Source organism: Pezoporus flaviventris, unplaced genomic scaffold (genome assembly GCF_033815535.1).
Source record: "Pezoporus flaviventris isolate CSIRO_AGI_PZ_B2104156 unplaced genomic scaffold, CSIRO_AGI_Pfla_v1 ptg000176l, whole genome shotgun sequence".
NCBI lineage: Eukaryota > Metazoa > Chordata > Aves > Psittaciformes > Psittacidae > Pezoporus > Pezoporus flaviventris.
In genome coordinates, this window is record NW_026892724.1 from 858,337 (window position 1) to 875,833 (window position 17,497).

General features: G+C 55.1%; 1 protein-coding gene across 4 annotated transcripts; it reads left to right on the forward strand.

The window, feature by feature from the left end:
- Positions 1 to 761: 761 nt before the first annotated feature.
- LDLRAP1 (low density lipoprotein receptor adaptor protein 1) lies at positions 762 to 16,607 on the forward strand. Of its 4 annotated transcripts, XR_009747805.1 has the most exons (10): positions 762 to 922; positions 3,258 to 3,400; positions 4,301 to 4,413; positions 6,923 to 7,037; positions 9,179 to 9,251; positions 9,671 to 9,748; positions 11,028 to 11,158; positions 12,659 to 12,693; positions 13,275 to 14,001; positions 14,552 to 14,642. XR_009747805.1 is itself a non-coding variant. In XM_061480350.1 (9 exons), the coding sequence occupies exons 1-9, from the start codon at positions 838 to 840 to the stop codon at positions 14,694 to 14,696; spliced, it is 918 nt and encodes a 305-aa protein (XP_061336334.1). In that variant the 5' UTR covers positions 762 to 837; the 3' UTR covers positions 14,697 to 16,607. The 4 variants fall into 4 exon arrangements, 3 of the variants coding, with proteins under 3 accessions (XP_061336334.1, XP_061336335.1, XP_061336336.1); XM_061480350.1 differs by lacking the exon at positions 13,275 to 14,001 and having other exon boundaries at positions 14,552 to 16,607; XM_061480351.1 differs by lacking the exon at positions 13,275 to 14,001 and having other exon boundaries at positions 11,031 to 11,158; positions 14,552 to 16,607.
- Positions 16,608 to 17,497: the final 890 nt, after the last annotated feature.

Here is a 17,497-nt window from a genome sequence, read left to right on the forward strand (position 1 = left end):
CGCTCCATGCGGGGAGTGCTCAGGAGCGTTCCTGCTTCCAAGTTTCAGTCCCCGTTCCCAGCTCACCCCCTGCCTGCTCATGTTTAAACCAGGCACTACGTGCACGTACTGGTGGCACCTAGTTTAGGTACGTCCTGGTTTAGATGGGGCTTTTTGGAAGAGGAATTCTGCTCAACCCTTCCAGCACCACCTGTGCGCTCGGAGGGGAACCGGTTCTGTTGGTGACTTGAGTTTGTTGGCCCCTGGCCATAACCGCGAGGGGGAACGTTAAAATTTAACTAAAAAGGCATTTTCAATTCCACAAATGTTTCTGTGGATAATAGGCTTTGTAAGGCATTACTGCACAAATCCCAAATACGGGGTTTAACCTCCTGCTTATTATCCCTTTAATTTTGGAAAGCCTTTAAGGGCTTTAATCTTCCATACAATTATGCTCAGGCTGAGTTGAGGGCACGCTGGTGGCCGCGGTGACTCGGATGCTCTGGCTGAGCTTTATCAAATGTGGTATTTTAGTATCATGTCGTATTTTATCGGGGGGGGGGGGGGGGGCAATCAAACACCTTTTGGGGTAAATTCAACTCTTTTGGTGTGTCCTGCTCTAAATCCGGGGGGGGAGAAGTGGGACCCCCATGGGAAAGGCGTTTGCACTGGGGGGGGGTGCTCTCGGAGATCCCCCCCCACCCAGGTTTGGGTCCCGGGATTGCCCCGCGGGTCGATGGGGGCGTGGCCTCGTGACATCACTTCATTTGCATGCGGGCCCCCGCCTCCGGACGCGGTCAGCGCTGGCGCCGCAGGAAAGTTTGCGGCGGGGCGGGCGCGGAGCGGAGCGGGGCCGGGATGGACGCGCTCAAGTCCGCGGGTCGCGCCCTGCTCCGCAGCCCCAGCGTGCACAAACCCTCCTGGGCCAGCGGCCGGCACAAGAGTGAGACCCGCACCCCCCTGCGCGCCCCCTTTCTTCCTCCCCGCCTTTATCCGGCTTCGCGCCCCCCGCGTCCGCTCTTCTCCCTGCTCGAGTTTCCCCTCTCCTCGCTCCCTTTCCGCGCTGCTTTGCCCCGTCCGCTCTCCTGCCCCCCCCTCCCTTCCGTGCCTCCTGTACCCACTTTCAGCTTCAGTCCCGCCCTGCGCCTCTCTCTTCGCCCCTCCCGTTGCCCGCTTTGCCCCCACGCTTTTGCTCCCTTTCTCCCTTACCCGCGGGGCTCTCCCTGTCCCTGCCGGGGGGGATTTGTCCCCATTCCCGTGGCGCGGCGGTTTCTGGCTCCGTCCCACGATCGATGGCCCCCGGGCGGCCGCTCGGGTCCCCTGTGGCCGGGCAAGGGGGGGCCCAGCGTGGCTGAGCCTGCCCGGCCCGCGGGAGAGATCGAGCTTCTGCGTGTTGCTGATGTGGTGAGACCGACCCGGCCCCGCTGCGCCCTTTCGCTGGGATTAAGGGCCTGCGGGAGGCGAGGGGGGGCCGAGCTGCACACGTGGGGTGCTGGCTGTGGGGCTTTGAGGGACTCCACAGAGACCCTTCGGGACACAGCAGCCCTGACCCTGCTATGGGGTGACCTTGCAAACCGCCCTGTGCCCTTTGCTGCGCGGAGCATCGCACGGGATGGATGCGCCCTTGGCCTGGCTGCAGTCACTTGGTTAACGGGGGGACAGTGAGGTGGTGGTGGATGGTGCAGAATGGGTCGTGTGAAGGAGCGTCCGTGTCTGCCTTCTGCTGCCTTGGGTGCTCCTTCCTTACTGAAAGCAGCACTTAAACCACCCAGTTTTGTCCTCTGCCAGTGTGATCTGTGGGTGGCATCATCCTGGGATGCTCAGAGGGTCCCCATTGTCAGCAAGGCCTGGAGCTGCCCTGCGCAGGATCCAGGAGCAGTGCCTGGAGGTTCCATCACCCAGCTCACCTGGCTGTTCACTGGTGCTCTCTGGTTCTAGCTGGGGTGCGAGGCGAACGCAGCATCCCTCCTGTCCTTGGGTTTTCCTTTCCACCTCCTTGTTTGGCACCCATGTGTCGGGCACGGAGCCCTCCCGGGCCCGCTCCCACTCGGCTGCCGTCACTTTGACTTCCAGCCGCGGCCGTTCCCGGCGCTGGGAGTGGTGCTGGGTTCGTGGCTGCTCGTCCCGGAGCTGAGTCACCGGTCACCCCGGGGTGCGGCCGCCCCGGCTCCACAGGGAGCTGCAGTTTGGCCCCGCTGCGCTGAGGCGGCCGAAGGGGACGGAGCATAAAGGGGGAAGCCTTCAGGGACGTGTTTTGTCTGCGGCGTGCGGAGGCTGCTCTCTGGGAGCCCCACTGCCCCCCAGGGCTGGGAGGCACCTTGGGAGGGCTGTGGTTTGTTGCCACATGCTCCAAGCAAGATCCTCCTTAAGCACGAGAGTGGCAGATCCTGGGTGTCAGCTCCGTGTCTGGAAGTCAGCTCCGGTGGGGCGGTTTCAGGCTCTGAAATACCCCCGTGGCTTTCAGTTTGGTCCCAAACTTATCTCTGTGTTTAGAACCATTCTTCCCACCACCCCCCCAGCACTAAAGGAAGAGGCTGGAGGCCTCCTTGGTGGTTTCCAGGGGAGAGCAGAGACATCTCTGAGGCTTCACCCCGGCAGTGGCTCCGTGGGGTTGCTGGTGACTGATTTAGCAAGTCTGAGCACATCACCTGGATACCTGCGGCTGCACATGGGCTCAGCCAGCGGCAAATCCCGGCTTAGCCCTGGTGGGTGGGTGATGGGTAGCACAGGGTAAGGTTATCCCTGTGATAGGTAACAGAGTAAGGTTATCCCCATGATGGGTAACACAGGGTGAGGTTATCCACACAATGAGTAGCCCAGGGTGAGGTTATCCCCGTGATGGGTAGCCCAGGGTGAGGTTATCCGTGTTGTGGGTAGCGCAGGGTAAGATTATCCCTGTGATGGGTAGCACAGGGTAAGATTATCCCCATGATGGGTAGCACAGGGTGAAGTTATTGCCATGATGAGGCAGCCCTGACCCCTCCCCTGTGTGTGGCTGGGGCTGATGCTCAGGATCAGGTTATGGTGTGGGCCTGGGCACTCACAATTAAGCTGAGGAACGGATGGATCTTAAAGGGCTTCTGCTGTTTGCTGCAGCTCATGGCTGAAGCATACTGTCACCTCTTCTGACAGCCCCATCTCCCCCCAGCACCTTGCATGCTGCAGAAGACCAGGCAGTAGCTAAACCAACACCTTGTTCATACCAAAACCCTCCCTCAGGGCTTCTCAGAGGTACCTTGGGGTGTCAGAATCCAAGAGCCTCTTTGTTGCCTCTCTAGAGCTCCCAGAGAACTGGACCGATACCCGCGAGACGCTGCTGGAGGGGATGCTCTTCAGCCTCAAGTACATGGGCATGACCCTGGTGGAGCAGCCCAAGGGAGAAGAGCTCTCTGCGGCCGCCGTCAAAAGGATCGTCGCTACCGTGAGTATCCGTGCTGGAGCAGAGCCCTTTCTCCTGATGCTCAAACCAACCTGTCATGGGGAGAGCATCAGAAGCCCCAGGTCTAGAGACCAAAGTGCTGTCCATCTGCAGGTCCAGCCCTTCCAGTGGTGAGCAGGCTCCTGGTGCTGTAGGTAGAGCTGTGGGCACTGGCACTGGGGAGCCTGCCCGTGGGGCAGGCTGTGGAAAGCTGTTGTTGCAACTCTGAGCTCTGGCTCCCCTTGATAAGCTCGGGTGACCCTGGGTGTGGAAGAAGCCTCTGACCCAGTAAAATCGGCCTTCCCCAAGGCTGTATCTCCTCTTGCAAGGCAGGGACAGCATTTGAATGTGGCCAGCATGTGGCTAAGAGCTGGCGGGCAGTTCTGGCTTCTCCTCGCTGGGATTTGGAGGGTTAAGGGGAGCAGGGAGCAGGAGTTTGCTCCCATTCCCAGCTAATACCACTCATCCCACTGTAACTCGGAGGTTACAGCCGTCCTCTAGCATGGAGCCTCCCTGGAGCCCCTGCTCACCAGGCTCCAAGTGAAATTAACACTTCTTTAAGCCCTCATAAAAGGGAATGAGGCAAAGCCCCGGTTGTACAGTTAACTGTTGTAAAGTCAATGGGGTGTCCAACTGCGCTGGGTAATGGCTGATCCGTGCCTGACATGTGCTGAGCTGGACAGAGGGGAGTGCTCGCATGGAACGGGAGCTGCTGGCAGAGCCCTTCACATCTGCTCTGAGCAGACCAAGGACAGAGCCTTGAAATAAAACCCCTGGGGCTGAGGCCATTGGAGGGACAGGTCTGACCCCGCAGCTCACATGAGATCCGTGGGCAGCGGGGCTGAGGACCCGCTTCTGTCAGTGTTTTATCAGTGACTTTCCCCTCCCTCTTCTCCTTCAAAGGCAAAAGCAAGCGGAAAGAAACTGCAGAAAGTGACTCTGAAAGTGTCCCCCCGAGGGATCGTGTTGAACGACAGCAGAACGAACGAGCTGATCGAGAACATCTCCATATACAGGTGGGTTATGGGCTGCACGTCCCGAGGCTCCTCCTCTGACCCCATCTGCACCCAGGCTGAGCTGGCACCTCACTGGCCATCACGTCTGATGGGAAGCAGAAGGTGGGGAGGGAGGGCGGTGGCTATATTTAAGGTAAATTTACATCATCTGCAGTAAGGACAGCTGGTGGGAAGCTTGGAGGTGTGTGTGTGGACTGCAGATCCTCAGCCAAGTGCTTCATGGCCACGTGTGACTTTACAACCTGTTTGTGGCTATAGCAATGACCAAACATCTGGGGCGACAGGAGGAGGTGGTGAGAGCATCTCTGAGTGGGGGAGAACACAAACAGCAGAGCCTGGGCTGCCCTCCCCTTGCTGGCTGCTCCACACTTCTGATAGAGTTAAATAGCTCTGGTGAAGAGCAGGGCTGGGACAGCAGTGGGGACCCAGTACCACCATGGGGAGGGCAAGGATGGGTTACCCCATATCCACTCCTCTGGCTTTGACAGGTATTTCATCCAAAGAGGCTGGAGGCAGGCACGGTCCTGGTGGAACAGAGCTCAGCTCCGGTCTGGCCCTTTCCATCCTCTCTGTCCCTCTGCATCCCACACTCTGCTTCTGTCCTTCACCTGCTGCTCTGCCCCCCTTTGCTAAAGGTGGGGTGGGGAGCACTGGGTCGGGGTGCTGTCTGTAACCAAGCTACTAACCTGCTTGCTTTCCTCTTAGTTCAGACTAAGCTGTGTGCACAGAGCTGTGGTGCTGAGCCCCAGCCCTCCCCAGGAGAGGAACTGCTAAAGAGCAGAGCCAGGATGGGGGTCACTGCTGGGTAGCAGCAGGCAGAGCCATGGGTCTGCACTTCTTAGGTGCTGCTTCAGCTCCCCCCGTTCAGACACTGTCAACAGCCATTGGTAAAGCTGCTCCCCCCGGTCCTTGCTCACCTCCAGGCACCCCCCGATTGAGCTGCCTGAGGTCAGCGCATCCTCAGCAGGCTGCTGGTGCTGCAGGAGCAGGGGGCACAGCAAACACTGGTGTGTGTGTACCTGGGGGGGCCATGGCCCCACTCTGTGAGCGTGCCCCAGCAGCGGCGGTGCCAGGGCTTCCCTCTGACACCTCGGGTCTTCTCTTGGGGTTCTCTGTGCACCGGGATGATGCTGGCTCTGAGCTCTTGCCCGATCATGTGCTGGGGCAGCCACCGAGAGGCATCGGTTGTAACACGCGCACAGGCGGGCGCGAGTGACTCTTTCCCTGGGGATTCAATGGCCATCAGCTCTGGAGCTGGTGCTGGGGCTTTCCCATCTCTGCTCAGCGACCTTCTGCAGCTTTGTCAGCATCATTAAGAGTGGTCAAGCTGTTCTGTGGGAAAATGGGAGAAAGGGGTAAACTTCCAGGGACCTCTTTAATCCAGAGCAGGGCTCAGCTCTGGGAAACAACATCCAGGCCATTGAGCAGAGGCATCCTCGCGTGCAACAAGAAACTAATGCAGCGCAATGCGTTTTGAGTGTGGCTTTCTGGAAGTCGTCTGCTGGGAACCGGGACCTTCCTATCCCCTCCCTGCAACCTCTGAGGGCAGCGCAGGGCCATGGGAAAGCTTTCACCCAAGCGTCCCGCTTTCTCCTCAGGTTTTCTTTCCTTAACCCCCATTTGCTCTGTTGTATGCCCAGGGCAGAGGCTTTGCTCGCTGCTCGCGCCTGCTGCCTTGCACTAAACCTCCGGGGCTGCTCCAGCCTCTGCTCGCTGCCTTCAGATGAGATGCTCAGTGCTGCAGCTCCTGGCACGGATGGGCCCGTGGGAGATGGTGGTGGCTGATGCTGAGGGACCCACTCACCTGCAGCAGGGAGCTGAGCCCCCAGTCACAGCCTGGGCTCCCCAGGCAGGTCAGCCCCTTGCTCTGCCAGAGCCTTGATCAGCATTTGGAGTCAGCCCCGCTGCGGTGCGGCCATCCCAGGGAGGCTGAGCCTCCTTCCCGTGTCCCCTGGGCTCAGGGGTCTCAGAACATCCTGCACCTCTGCTACTGCGGCCCTTGGAGCCTGACTTTCAGCTTTTCTTGAGCACCTCTGCATCAGTTTCTTTCGCTGGTTTGAGATGAAATCCTAGGCTGAGGGCAAGTCCTCCTCTCTCCTTGCCAGCTCATCCTCCAAAGCGAATCTGTGAGTGTCTCTTGTGGAGGCAGAGCATTCATCAGGCGCGGTCCCAGGTGGGACACTGCAGAGCCTTCCCCTTCTCTAACCTGCCCTTCCCCACAGGCTCAAGCACTTTCTCTCCTCTCCTCCCCTCTCCTGCCTCTGTGCACAGTGCCCGTGGTTCACACCATGGCTGCCAGAGCCGCGCTGCACTTCTCTTACGTTCACACCAGTGCCATCCGCTCCTCTGCTTTGGAAGCAGTTGCATCGAAGCCTGTTAATGCTCCTGTGCCCCCTCTGCCTTCCCTGCTTGGCCCTGGCGCTGGAAGCCCTGGGGTAGGCGCTTCCTGGCAGATGAGAGGAGAGGTTGGTTGATCTCCCCGGACAAGACGTTTCGTTCTGTCTTTCAGGATATCCTACTGCACGGCAGACAAGATCCACGATAAAGTGTTTGCCTACATTGCCCAGAACCAGCTCAATGAGAACCTGGAGTGCCATGCCTTCCTCTGTACCAAACGGAAAATGGTCAGTCCAGAGGAAGAAATGGGGATGTGGCTGTAGGAGAGGGAAGCAGAGAGGGTCCGTGCCGGTGAGATAACGGCTCTGCCCCTAGACAGAGTGAGGGGGCCCTGCCATGGGGAGCACCCCCCTCCTGCTGCTCACAGGCAGTGATCCTGGCAGTGCTGCCTGGCCGTTGCTATCGAGCAGGCAGAACTCGGGGCTGGATTCAGCCAAGGTCTAGGGCAGGGGTGGGAGGACCTGGTCCTGCACCCCCCTGAGCCCCGCTGTGTGCTGTGGTCCCACGTGATGGGACCCTTCCCTGCTCACATCCACCTCCCCAGGCTGCCAGAGAGGCTTTGGCAGGCGGGAGGTCTCTGGGGAGCTGGCAGCAAGTGCCTGAGGTGGCCTTGCTGATGGGAGACGTGCAGCCAGCGGTGCTGGGCTCGCTGCCCTGGCTCCCATCCAGTGCTTCCCATGCAAGGTCCTCGTCTAATTTTTAGCAGCCTCTCTACAGACCAGAGCCATGTGCTCCCTCCCCATGGGAGCAGCACAGGAGATCCAACTGCGTGCTGAGGATGGGGCCCAGGGCAGAGACCTGTGTATAGGAACAGTCTCTGGCTCTTGCTTTGAACCTGCTCAGGGGACTTTTTCCTGCTAATTCAGTACATCAGGATGGGCAGGGACCCACACCAGTGAGCTAGAGAGGGAGAGGCATGGGTCACTGCTGCAAGTGGGGCAAGGAGGGCACTGGGGGCCTCTCCCTGAGAGAGCCCCACAGCAGGAGGGGGCTTTAGGGGAGAGGAAGGGCAGGTTAGACCCATCTGCCTACAGTTACCCTTCCTCTGCTGCCTGTGGTGAGGCCCAGCTGGAGGACAGGATCCCCTGAATCCACAGGGAATCAAACCTGGGTGCCCATGCATCCCAGCGTGGTGATTCCTGGGTCCTTACAAGCGTTCCTGTGCTCAGCTCTTAATATTCTGCACTTCTCCCAGCTCCTTTTTTTTTCCTGGGGGAGAGAATAATGGGAGCCACAAGTCGTCTCCTTTCCGCCGTGCGTTCCCATCCGTGCAGGCAGAGATAAGCCTCGTTCTGCAGATTAGAATTCAACTCTCTCCAGTGCTAAAAGCCTTATCTCGGCGCTCCATCAGCTCGGAGCATCTCCCTCCTAGCGCACTTCTCCATGGCTTTTTGTGGCAAAACCTAGATTGGATTGATTGTTTTTAGCTTGTCTATAAAACACACGTGAGGTGCTGCCCTGCTCCTGGGGCAGGTCCCTGGATGGGCACACGGCTTCCAGGCTCGGGCGTGTAATCAGTCTGTATTTTTAGCCCTTGGGTAATTCTCAGCCGTAGCTGGTCTATTGAACTTGATTCAGATGTGACAGCTTAAACTGTAAACAGCTGTGAGGAGTTTCATACTTAATTATGTATTTAAGGTTCTGCCATAAAGCATTTGCACTCCATCAAGGATGTAAATAGCTCCAGCACTGGATGAGCTCTCCTGCTTGGCTGGGCTGGCACCACCGGCTCTCCTCACTCAGCCACAGCTCCAGGATCCAGGGCTGCGTGCTCCAGCCCCAGCTCTGCCTTCGCTTACTTTGTGGCTTGGTAAAACCAGCCTCCTCCTGGAGGCTGCTGCAGCAGTGCAGGGTGCTCCCGGTTACCCCTTTGTGCTTCAGCTGCTCCCGAGCTCTGCCTCCTCCTGATGAAACCGCCTTTTGTTTCACATTCAGCACCTCCAGCCGCTCGGGCTGGTCAAGGTGGAGGGGTTTTAAATGCTCCTCAGGCTGTTGGCATGGGGAGGAATGGAGGGACTGAAGGTGAAGGTGCTCCTGCTCAGCCCTGGCTGTTGCCAAGCCATCCCACGCTGGTGGTCCAAGCCAGCAAGACCCCAGCTCAACTCGGGAGAGCCAGGGGAGGACCCTGGGGTCTCTCTTGTCCTGTCCCATTGCACCTAAAGATGTCTGCAACAAGCTGTGTCCTGCATGGAGCACGTCTCTGCGTTCATCCACATTCGATTACCCCTCCCCAGTCAGGAGGGGAGCCCGTGGAGCTGAGGCTGGATCCAGGTTTTAACGTGAATCTGCAAAGCCAAACCTCCACGTGGTTGAGCCCCACACGAGGAGCCGTGGGTTAACGCTGTCTTTCTCACCCCTGTCTTCCCAGGCACAAGCAGTCACCCTCACCGTGGCCCAGGCCTTCAAAATCGCGTTTGAGTTCTGGCAGGCAGCGAAGGAAGGTGAGGCTTCTCCCCTCCTCCCCCTCTTTATGTGGAAGCTCAAGGGATGACTTTGGGTTTTTTCCCAGCTTTCAAGTGCCTTTTCCCCTCGCCCCCCGAATTTCCAGGGTGCTGTTAAGGTTGATGCAACCTCTGATGTGATTTAAGGCATCTTCCACGTTTCTCTTGACAGCCCTATAAATCCAGGCAGGTTTTGGCTGTGCTCCTCTCTTGCAGGCGGAGAGTGAAGGTCTCGGGTACCCAGAGCCCTGCCACTGGCAGGATTTCTGCTTTCACCTTCAATGAGATGATAAAAGGCACCCAAAGCCTGGGCTGCTGGGGGCAGTGGAGACCTGGTGGTCCCTCCCCACTGTCCATCTTCCCTAAAGACTTGTGGGGAACCCTTCCCCAGGCAGTGATGGGGTCTCCTCGTTTTGCAGAGAAAGAGAAGCGGGAAAGGTTGGAAGGAGAAGGGACAAGCAGGCCCAGCTCGGAAGCCCCTGCCCACCCCGACACACGTAAGTCCCCAAGAGCAGAGCTTTGCTTTAGGCTCGGGCATGAGGAACAGCCTGAGGCTGCGGGGTTTGCCTTGACCAGGGCATGCTCCTGGGAGGGTTTGGCGACCAGCGAGGAGCAAATGCTTCTGTCCTAGCAGGGATGCTGCCCTCAGCAGAGTGCTTGGGGCAAAGTCCTTCCACCCCCAGATACATCTCATGCAGCCCCTCCTACACAGCTGCTGCCACCCCAAGTCTGGTTGCTTCTGCCCCAGGCGTATTGGCTGTAATGTCCTTAGGAGCTTAGCGTGGACCCCCACATCCCAAGTTTGGTTTTGGGTTTGTCTTGGACCCAAAACACTTGCCATCCCATTGGCTGAGGGAGATGGACATCCACATGCCACTCTGCCTCTGGCTTCCCTAAGGAAAGCCCCATAAACCTGCTCATCATTCAGTGCCATGGGTCCTCTGCTGCCTCTGAAACGCAGGATGCATGGCCAGGGAGAAATGGGACAAAAGGCTGATCTCACTTCCATGCTGGCCATGGAGATTTAGCACAGAGGAAAATAGCATTAAACTGGGCTTCCTTGCAGGATGGCACATCTCATTTCTTCATGTGAAGGCTCAGGACTGGAGGAATCTGTCACAAACAGTGGCACATTGGGATGAGTGAGGCCCAGGGCTGCCACAGGTATAGGAAGGGGCTCCAGCCTCTGCCTGGGGGATGCTCCACAGCTGGGGCACTTTTGATCCCCTGTTACTGCAGGGTGAGGAGGAGGATTTGAGGCTTCCCTGAAACTGGTGCACCAGCAGCCCCCAGGCTGGGAACTGTTCTTCACCCAGGGCAGGATTTGTCCTCAGTCCTATAAAACAAAGCATCTTTTATAAGATGCTGAACCGCACGCAGTGTGCTGAGCTGAGGAGGTCACCCAGGGCTGTTCCCACACTGGCATTGGGATGTCCTGGGGTGGGACCTGGCAGCTCTGCCTGGGGCTGATCCTGACTCATCCTGAGCATAAGCAGGTACCTGGAAGCCCCCCTCATGGCTGCTGGAGGGATGAGCCAGCTGGCCCTCCCCTGTGTCCTTGTCAAGAGGTGCCTGAGCTGAGCATCAGTAATAATTCAGGCTGAAACCACAGCGAATGCAGCTCCTCCGTGCTAAAATTCGGGGCCATCCTGAAGGGATGCGATGCAACCGTTTGGTTCCCTTCTAGAGGGGAAGTGCTTCCTGCACAAAGACTTGGTTTCCTGACATCTCTGCTCTCCTCTCCCCTGTCTCATTCCTTCTCCCCTCTGCTCATAGCAGCAGCCACGGGGAACTTGCTGGATTTAGAAGATTCTGCCAAGTCGCCCGTGACCAGCAGCACAAACTCCCCACACCTGGATAACAGCATGTTTGGGCCCAGCTCCTCTGTGAACAACAACATGGTGTGGGTAAGTACGTGCCCGGGGGTGCCATGCCACCTCCCTTTCCTTTGCTCCAGGTCCCATCACGGGGCTGCTTCTTGGATGGGTGCAGGCAGTGCAGGGCTGCCCGAGCGAGCTGGGTTTGGCGTCCTTGAGACGATCGATCAGTGTTCAAGCACCTCCTGCCTTTCTGAGGCTCTGTAGATAAATGAGCTCGCCAGGCACCCTGAGCAGTGCCCCTGCAGGTGAGTGAGCAGTCCTTATCCTCACGCAGCAGTCCTCAGTGGTTTGGCACTTCATTGAGAGACCACCCGACTGCTCTGTGCAGGGGAAAAGTCATGATGCTGATGGCTTTTGTTTCATCAGAATTGGGTTAGATTTATGGTCGTTGCTCTTGTTTTTCCTTTGTTCTTGGTTGTGGCTGTATCTGGCTTGTAAGAGCATGATGCCTTTAAAGTGTTTTCAATAATCTGGCTTAATTGTTCCATGGACCACCACCACCAACCCAGCCCATGTGCCCATCACCAGCCAGGCTGGGGCTGATCTTTGAACCCCCAACCGACCTGGGACCTCATCCCAGCCACGTGTTTCCCAATCTGGAAACAAGCTGAATGTTGCTAGGATTGTGGAGAATTGAATGCTAAATGCCTTTGCCTGGAGCCTGTTTCTTGAGTGTGGCAGGGCTGAGCCTGAGGCTTTTCAGGTTAAGCCTAAAGATCCACTTAAGTCATATCAAATCCTGGAGGCTTATCAGCGCTCTGCAGTCCCTCCCCTATCGCAGAGTTTTCATACTTTACATATTACATTAAGTCTGTGAGTGCATTACATGATTTTGGGAATAGTCAAGTCTGTCCATAGCAAAGCCCTTGCACTGCATGGGAAGCCTTTCTCCTGCAAGCAACTCAAATGCTTAAGAGCAGATCAGAGATAAAGAACCCCAGAGCTGCTTTCAAGCAGTGAAGGTTCCTCCTGTGCTGGTGCAGAGTGGCTTTCTGGGTTCCTGATCCAGATACGCCCCAAGGGATGCCTGGAGCCTGTTGCTGAGCTCCATCCAGGTCCCTCCTCCTAGCAGCACGTACCAGTCGCATGCCGAGAGCTGGAAGAGCTGAGGGCTGTGGTTAACCCCAGAGTGGGATGTGGTCCAGCTGATAGGCCAGATCCAACCCATGGGATCTGAATCAACCTGTTTTGGAGATGGTGGGAAAAGGCCAAGCGCCTGCCCCATCCCTGGGCTCTGAAAGGAGTGGTGCATCCCTGACCCGAGCCTTGGGATCTGCTCTGAGGAAGCCTGGACCACCTGGTGATACATCTCTTACCCTGGAGCTTGTACAGAGAGTGAGATAAAACCTGCCCGAGGAGGCAGATTGCTGAGAGGGCTGCTGCTTTAGGCACTCAGAAGTCAGTTTATACATATATAGATACATACTTTTTTGTCTGCTCTGCTGAAGTGTGGAGCCAGATCCCTAAATACACTTTTGTGCGTTCTCGTAGCAACTACTTCTCTCTCTTTTTATCTCTTTAACAAAGGAAATGGATGATGGTCTCGACGAGGCATTTTCAAGGTAATTCTAATAATTCCCTTTACAAGTTCAAGCCACTGGGGGCCAGCCCAGGAGACTGAGTAGTGACTGGCTTTTAATAATGCTTCTAATCTAATCAGCTGCTGTGATCTGACCTGGGCAGCTGCCCCATCGGTGCCTCAGCTGTTAATTGAAAGACAGGCTTTGAGGCTGCCTCACAAGCCAAATATTTTGACAACCTTCTAAGGATGGAGGGAGGCCCTGTGTGATAGGGAATTCAATTGCCCAAGCAGGCAATGTGTTTGTTGGCCTTGCTGGAGTGGTTTGAGCCTGCAGCGATGCTGGCCCAAGCTCCTGGCCTGGGGGAGCTTTATCCTTCCTACCTTGTTCCCATCTGTTCCCAACCTGCAGCAGCTGCTGAGGGCAGCCTCCCTGCGCCACTGGCCCTTGCTTGCAGCGTGGTTGCATCAGGGTGAGTCTGATGCACCAGTTTTGAATTCGTGCACCTGAGCACAGAGCTTGTGGCCATAGCTTCCTGTGCCTTAGTGCGCTTCCCAATCCAAATGAAGAGCTTCCCTGCACACACATGTCCAGCTGTGTTAAACAAATCCATTTCCTTTCAGGTGAGTTTCCCTGTGTGTGTGCTTGTGCAGGCAGCCCCTGCAGGGTGATGGGGATGCTTTAGGGTACAGGGGTCCCAGCGTCCGGCTCTGGGCATGAAGCCACCCAACTGGGTGCTGCAGAAGCCCCAGTTTGGGCAATGAACTGCATTGGATGCAGCTGGTGCAGGCAGCAGAGAGCTCCCAGGCTCCTGCTCCAGCTGGGACATCCTGGAAGAGGGAGCTGAGCCCAAGGCTGTCACCTCCCCAAGAGCCTGGGGGCTGTCACCTCCGCCCAGGTTTAGAGCAGTGCAGAAACTGCACGCTCAGCCCTAAGGAAGCAGACCTTCCTGCCTTGTTGGGCTCTCAGGAATGATTTACAGCTTCCACTTCCACAGTGGCCCTGTCCCAAGCTGTGTTCGATCAAGGGGCTGCTTGAATTTATGTCTTAGTGTCATCTGTTTTCCTCACCTCTGTTCCTTGCCCTACTTACTGAAGCAGATGGTGTTGACTGCGGTGTTTTGGTTTGCCCTGCTGGGTGCTGACTGTCACATCAGCCTTGGCCTTGTGGTGACTCAGTATTTGGGCTGCTCATCCACTGAGTGGGTGCTTCTCAAAGCGTTCCTGCCACAGCACCATCGCTGGACACTTCTTTATTAAAAGATGTGTTCAGGTTGAGGCCGTGCCTCCCCGGATGAAGCACCAAATACTTGAGTTAACCTTTGGCCCTGGGAGAATTGATGCTGCAGTGGTGCATTTTCACAGAGGTATTTAATAACACAGCAATAAATGGGGGCTTGTTAGGTTTTGTGAAACATCTCGTGACTCTATGATCGGGGATGTGCTGGCATGACCTCTTCAAGCCGATCCTGTGGGTACTAAACATCATCTGAGTCCTGCTGTGTCTTAACCCACGTTGTTAGATGCTCAGGCCAGGGAGCACAGCCTGTGTGTGCACACACCACCATGAAAACTCACCCGTGGTCAGCAGAGCCCTGCGCTGAGCTCAAACCCAGCTCCTGCCAACAAGAGCTCAGGGGAGGAGAGCGGCACCGTTCTGCCAGACCATTAATACCTGGGATGTCCAGGCTGTAAATTCCCTGGGTGCCTGTAGGGGAAATGTTAGGGTAAACCAGCAGCAAATGTTATGTGCCAGCTCTCCCCTTACTGAATGATTTCATTCCACTGGAGGATTTTGAAATGTGGACCTGCAGCTGGGCTTCAGCATTATGGATGCAGCAAGCATCCAGGCTATGAACTGCACAGATTTGTGTTCTTACTTTGTTTTTCTCCCCTGTTAGACTGGCTCAGTCGAGAACAAACCCTCACGTCCTTGACACAGGACTGACAGCTCAAGACATCCAGAGTGCAGAAACGCTCTCGCCGGTAGACTGGAACAAACTAGATTCCAACACAGGCGAGAAAGATGATCTGTTCATGTTTTGAGGTCAGAGGCATCTAAGAGCTGACAAGAGAATAACCACTGAAAGTCTGTGGACTGAATCATGCTGATCCAGGTGCTGTATGCAAGGGACTCTTCTTGGCTTTTCACCAAGTCAGGTGATGTTACAGCACAGTTTAGACCAAAGCTTTAGGAATCTAATGCAGATTTTTGTACTTTGCTTTTATCTAAACCACAAGATGCTCTTGAGCATATTTATTCATAACCCTTACAGTTTACATATACTATTGGAAGGTGTGTAGAGCATCTACAGTATTACATGGCAATATGCCATGGAAGAACCTTCAGCAGTGCCTGTTCCTCTCTGAAAAAAGACTATGCAACACCAAAGTCTCCCTGTAGATACTTTTGTAGACAAAGATCTGCAGATGCAAATGCAATTGCAAGCACAACTGTTACTAATCCACTGTTTTGGAACACAGCACCTGCCTAGGCGGAGCGGAGGAGATTTGCAGCAGCTGCTAACAGTGTTAAAATCAAAGAGGTAGCAGAGATCTTGCTTTTGTTATGAATGTCTGTGATACTCTCACAGTTGTCAATCACCCTTTTGAGTTCTGGCTGTTTCCTTGCCAGCTTTGGATGGGAATTGACACTTTTTTACCCAAAGACTCTATGAAGTTTTGCACTTTAAAACTTGAACTGAAAGCAGTGGTCCGAGCTGTCGAGGTAAGCGGTGCCTGTAACTTCTCTTCAGAAGCTATTAACCCCCCAAAACCCCAACCCAGCAGTGCTGCAGATCTGTTTCAGAACTGACTGCTCACGTGCGCCGTTTCTGATGTGACTCAAACACTAAGGCTCCATTGCCCTGTTGGCTTGAAAAGCAGAACCACTGGGGAGCAACAATTTGTTTTGCTGAAGCGTGTTGGAAGTTGCAGGTTGGGTGAAGCCAGCAGCACAATAGATCTGTGTTCTTAGCCCTGCTAAGTGGATTTGGCTGTGCGTGCCTTTTTACTGTCTCAGAACCATTTGGTTGTTGCTCACTCAATAGACTGAAATAGAATTGGATTAGGCAAGGCCAATACCTGGATGTTCAATTGGCAAGAGGTGCCCCTTCCAGCGGTGCTCTGATCCTCTGATCCGTGTCTCCCGCCAGGCTCGGGAAGCTGTCTTCATCTGCTCCTGGAGTTGAAAATAAGTAATGGAGGTATAAAGCTTATGCTAATTAAAAGATTAAGTTTAATGATCCTAAATAGTCGCACTGACAGTTTGCAGTGTTTGTGGCCTTATGTGAAGTATACTAATCTGTTTTATAGATTTGTAACTTGGGTTTGGAACACTAATTCATTCCCCAGATAGCTCTTTAGAACTTGCTTAAAACTGCTTGCAGAAGACAAAAAAACCCAAGGAAAAACCTCTTTGTCAGCTGTAAGGATTTATTAGGGAACAGCTGAGTGACTCTGACTAAAATTTGTTCCCCCCCCGAGTGTTATTGTGATAAAGTATCGAGGACTCGAGGAGCTGACTCATCATGTCTCTTAATCAAATGTGTGCTTTCGCCACAAAACTGTGTTTAAAGCAAGTTTCATCTGGAAGCTCCTGTGCCTGTGACTTGCTGGTCGTGTGTAGGGCAGCGCTCTCGCCATTGCAGGGGTTACTCCCACTTTGTCCATGCTCTGGAGACATGAACCTATCGCTTCAATCATGCCAGAGCCACGTAGAAGTGGTTGTAGCAAGCGCCTTGTCCAGCCCCGAGGAGTGGTGATCTCCCTAGGGAAGAGCTTGGGCTGTGGGAATGGCCTGTGAGCATTTCTCTGTACATTGATCTTTCTCCTTTTCTAGAGCCTCTAGGAGCACATACTGAAATGCACAGTGCTACAGATGTACGTATATAGTTTTTTAAGGAAACATTAAAGAATACCTGTACTGAGGGGAATAAAATTCTACCATTTTTTGGAGTGTCTGTGCTGGGTGACTTCATTTTTACCATGGCAATAGAGAAGCCTCTCTATTTCCAACTGGTTGAATCCTCCATCTTCCTTGATGCATACCAGTAAGCAATGGGAACATCCACGGGAGGTTTCTGGCTGTGGGAAAGCTGTGCCAGGGCCATCCTGGTGGGAAGATGACTGCAGCTGGACACTAGGCCACAGTGCTGCCTCCAGGAAATGCTTGTGGATCTGGATGTGGCCACGCTGGATGCACAGAGGGATGCACAGCAGCCGCCTGCCTGCATCACTGGGTTGGCCTCCAGGTAAGGGTGTGACAGTGGATGAGAAAAGGGAGGTTGGTGCTTCAGGCTTGTCTGAAGATTAACACAATGCTGGTAACATCAAAACCCCAAATCTCATAATTGATAGAGGTTCTGAGTTGCTCATTTAATGCATCCCCAAAACTGCAACAACCAACCCTCAGCGGCTTCTCGCTGCCAAACCCAGGCTGGGTTTACATGTGAAGTGCATCAAGTGTTGCTCTTTCCTCTCTGTTCAAGGCTTGCTCTTCAGTGATGCTCAGGTCAAATCCAGCTCTGAGCTCACGCACCGGCTGTCGGGGACGGTGCTCTGCGCCGCAGCAGGTACCAGCCTCTCAGCTTCTCTCTCCTTGGGGCACCAAGAGCCTTTGTAAATGTGTGCCAAGCTTGAGCAAGAGCTGTTGTTACCCAGATTGCTCTTGTTTAAAGCACAAGTAGAGCAACATTTCATCTGAACACCTGAATGCTGTTGTTTTTCATAGCCAGCCCCAGGGTGCTGGGGGCTGTGAGCAGCTCTGCCAGGCTTCCTTGTGCTCTGAAGCAAGAAGCAATAACTGTCCTTGTGGACAAGCACAAATGCATTTCGGCCGGGGATGG

Bases quoted from the DNA above. Each gene is read 5' to 3' on its own strand.
- LDLRAP1 (XM_061480350.1), top strand. From the start codon at position 838: ATGGACGCGCTCAAGTCCGCGGGTCGCGCCCTGCTCCGCAGCCCCAGC. The intron at 923-3,257 runs GTGAGACCCGCA...TTGCCTCTCTAG, and splicing joins GGCCAGCGGCCGGCACAAGA to AGCTCCCAGAGAACTGGACC. The intron at 7,038-9,178 runs GTCAGTCCAGAG...CTGTCTTCCCAG, and splicing joins TCTGTACCAAACGGAAAATG to GCACAAGCAGTCACCCTCAC.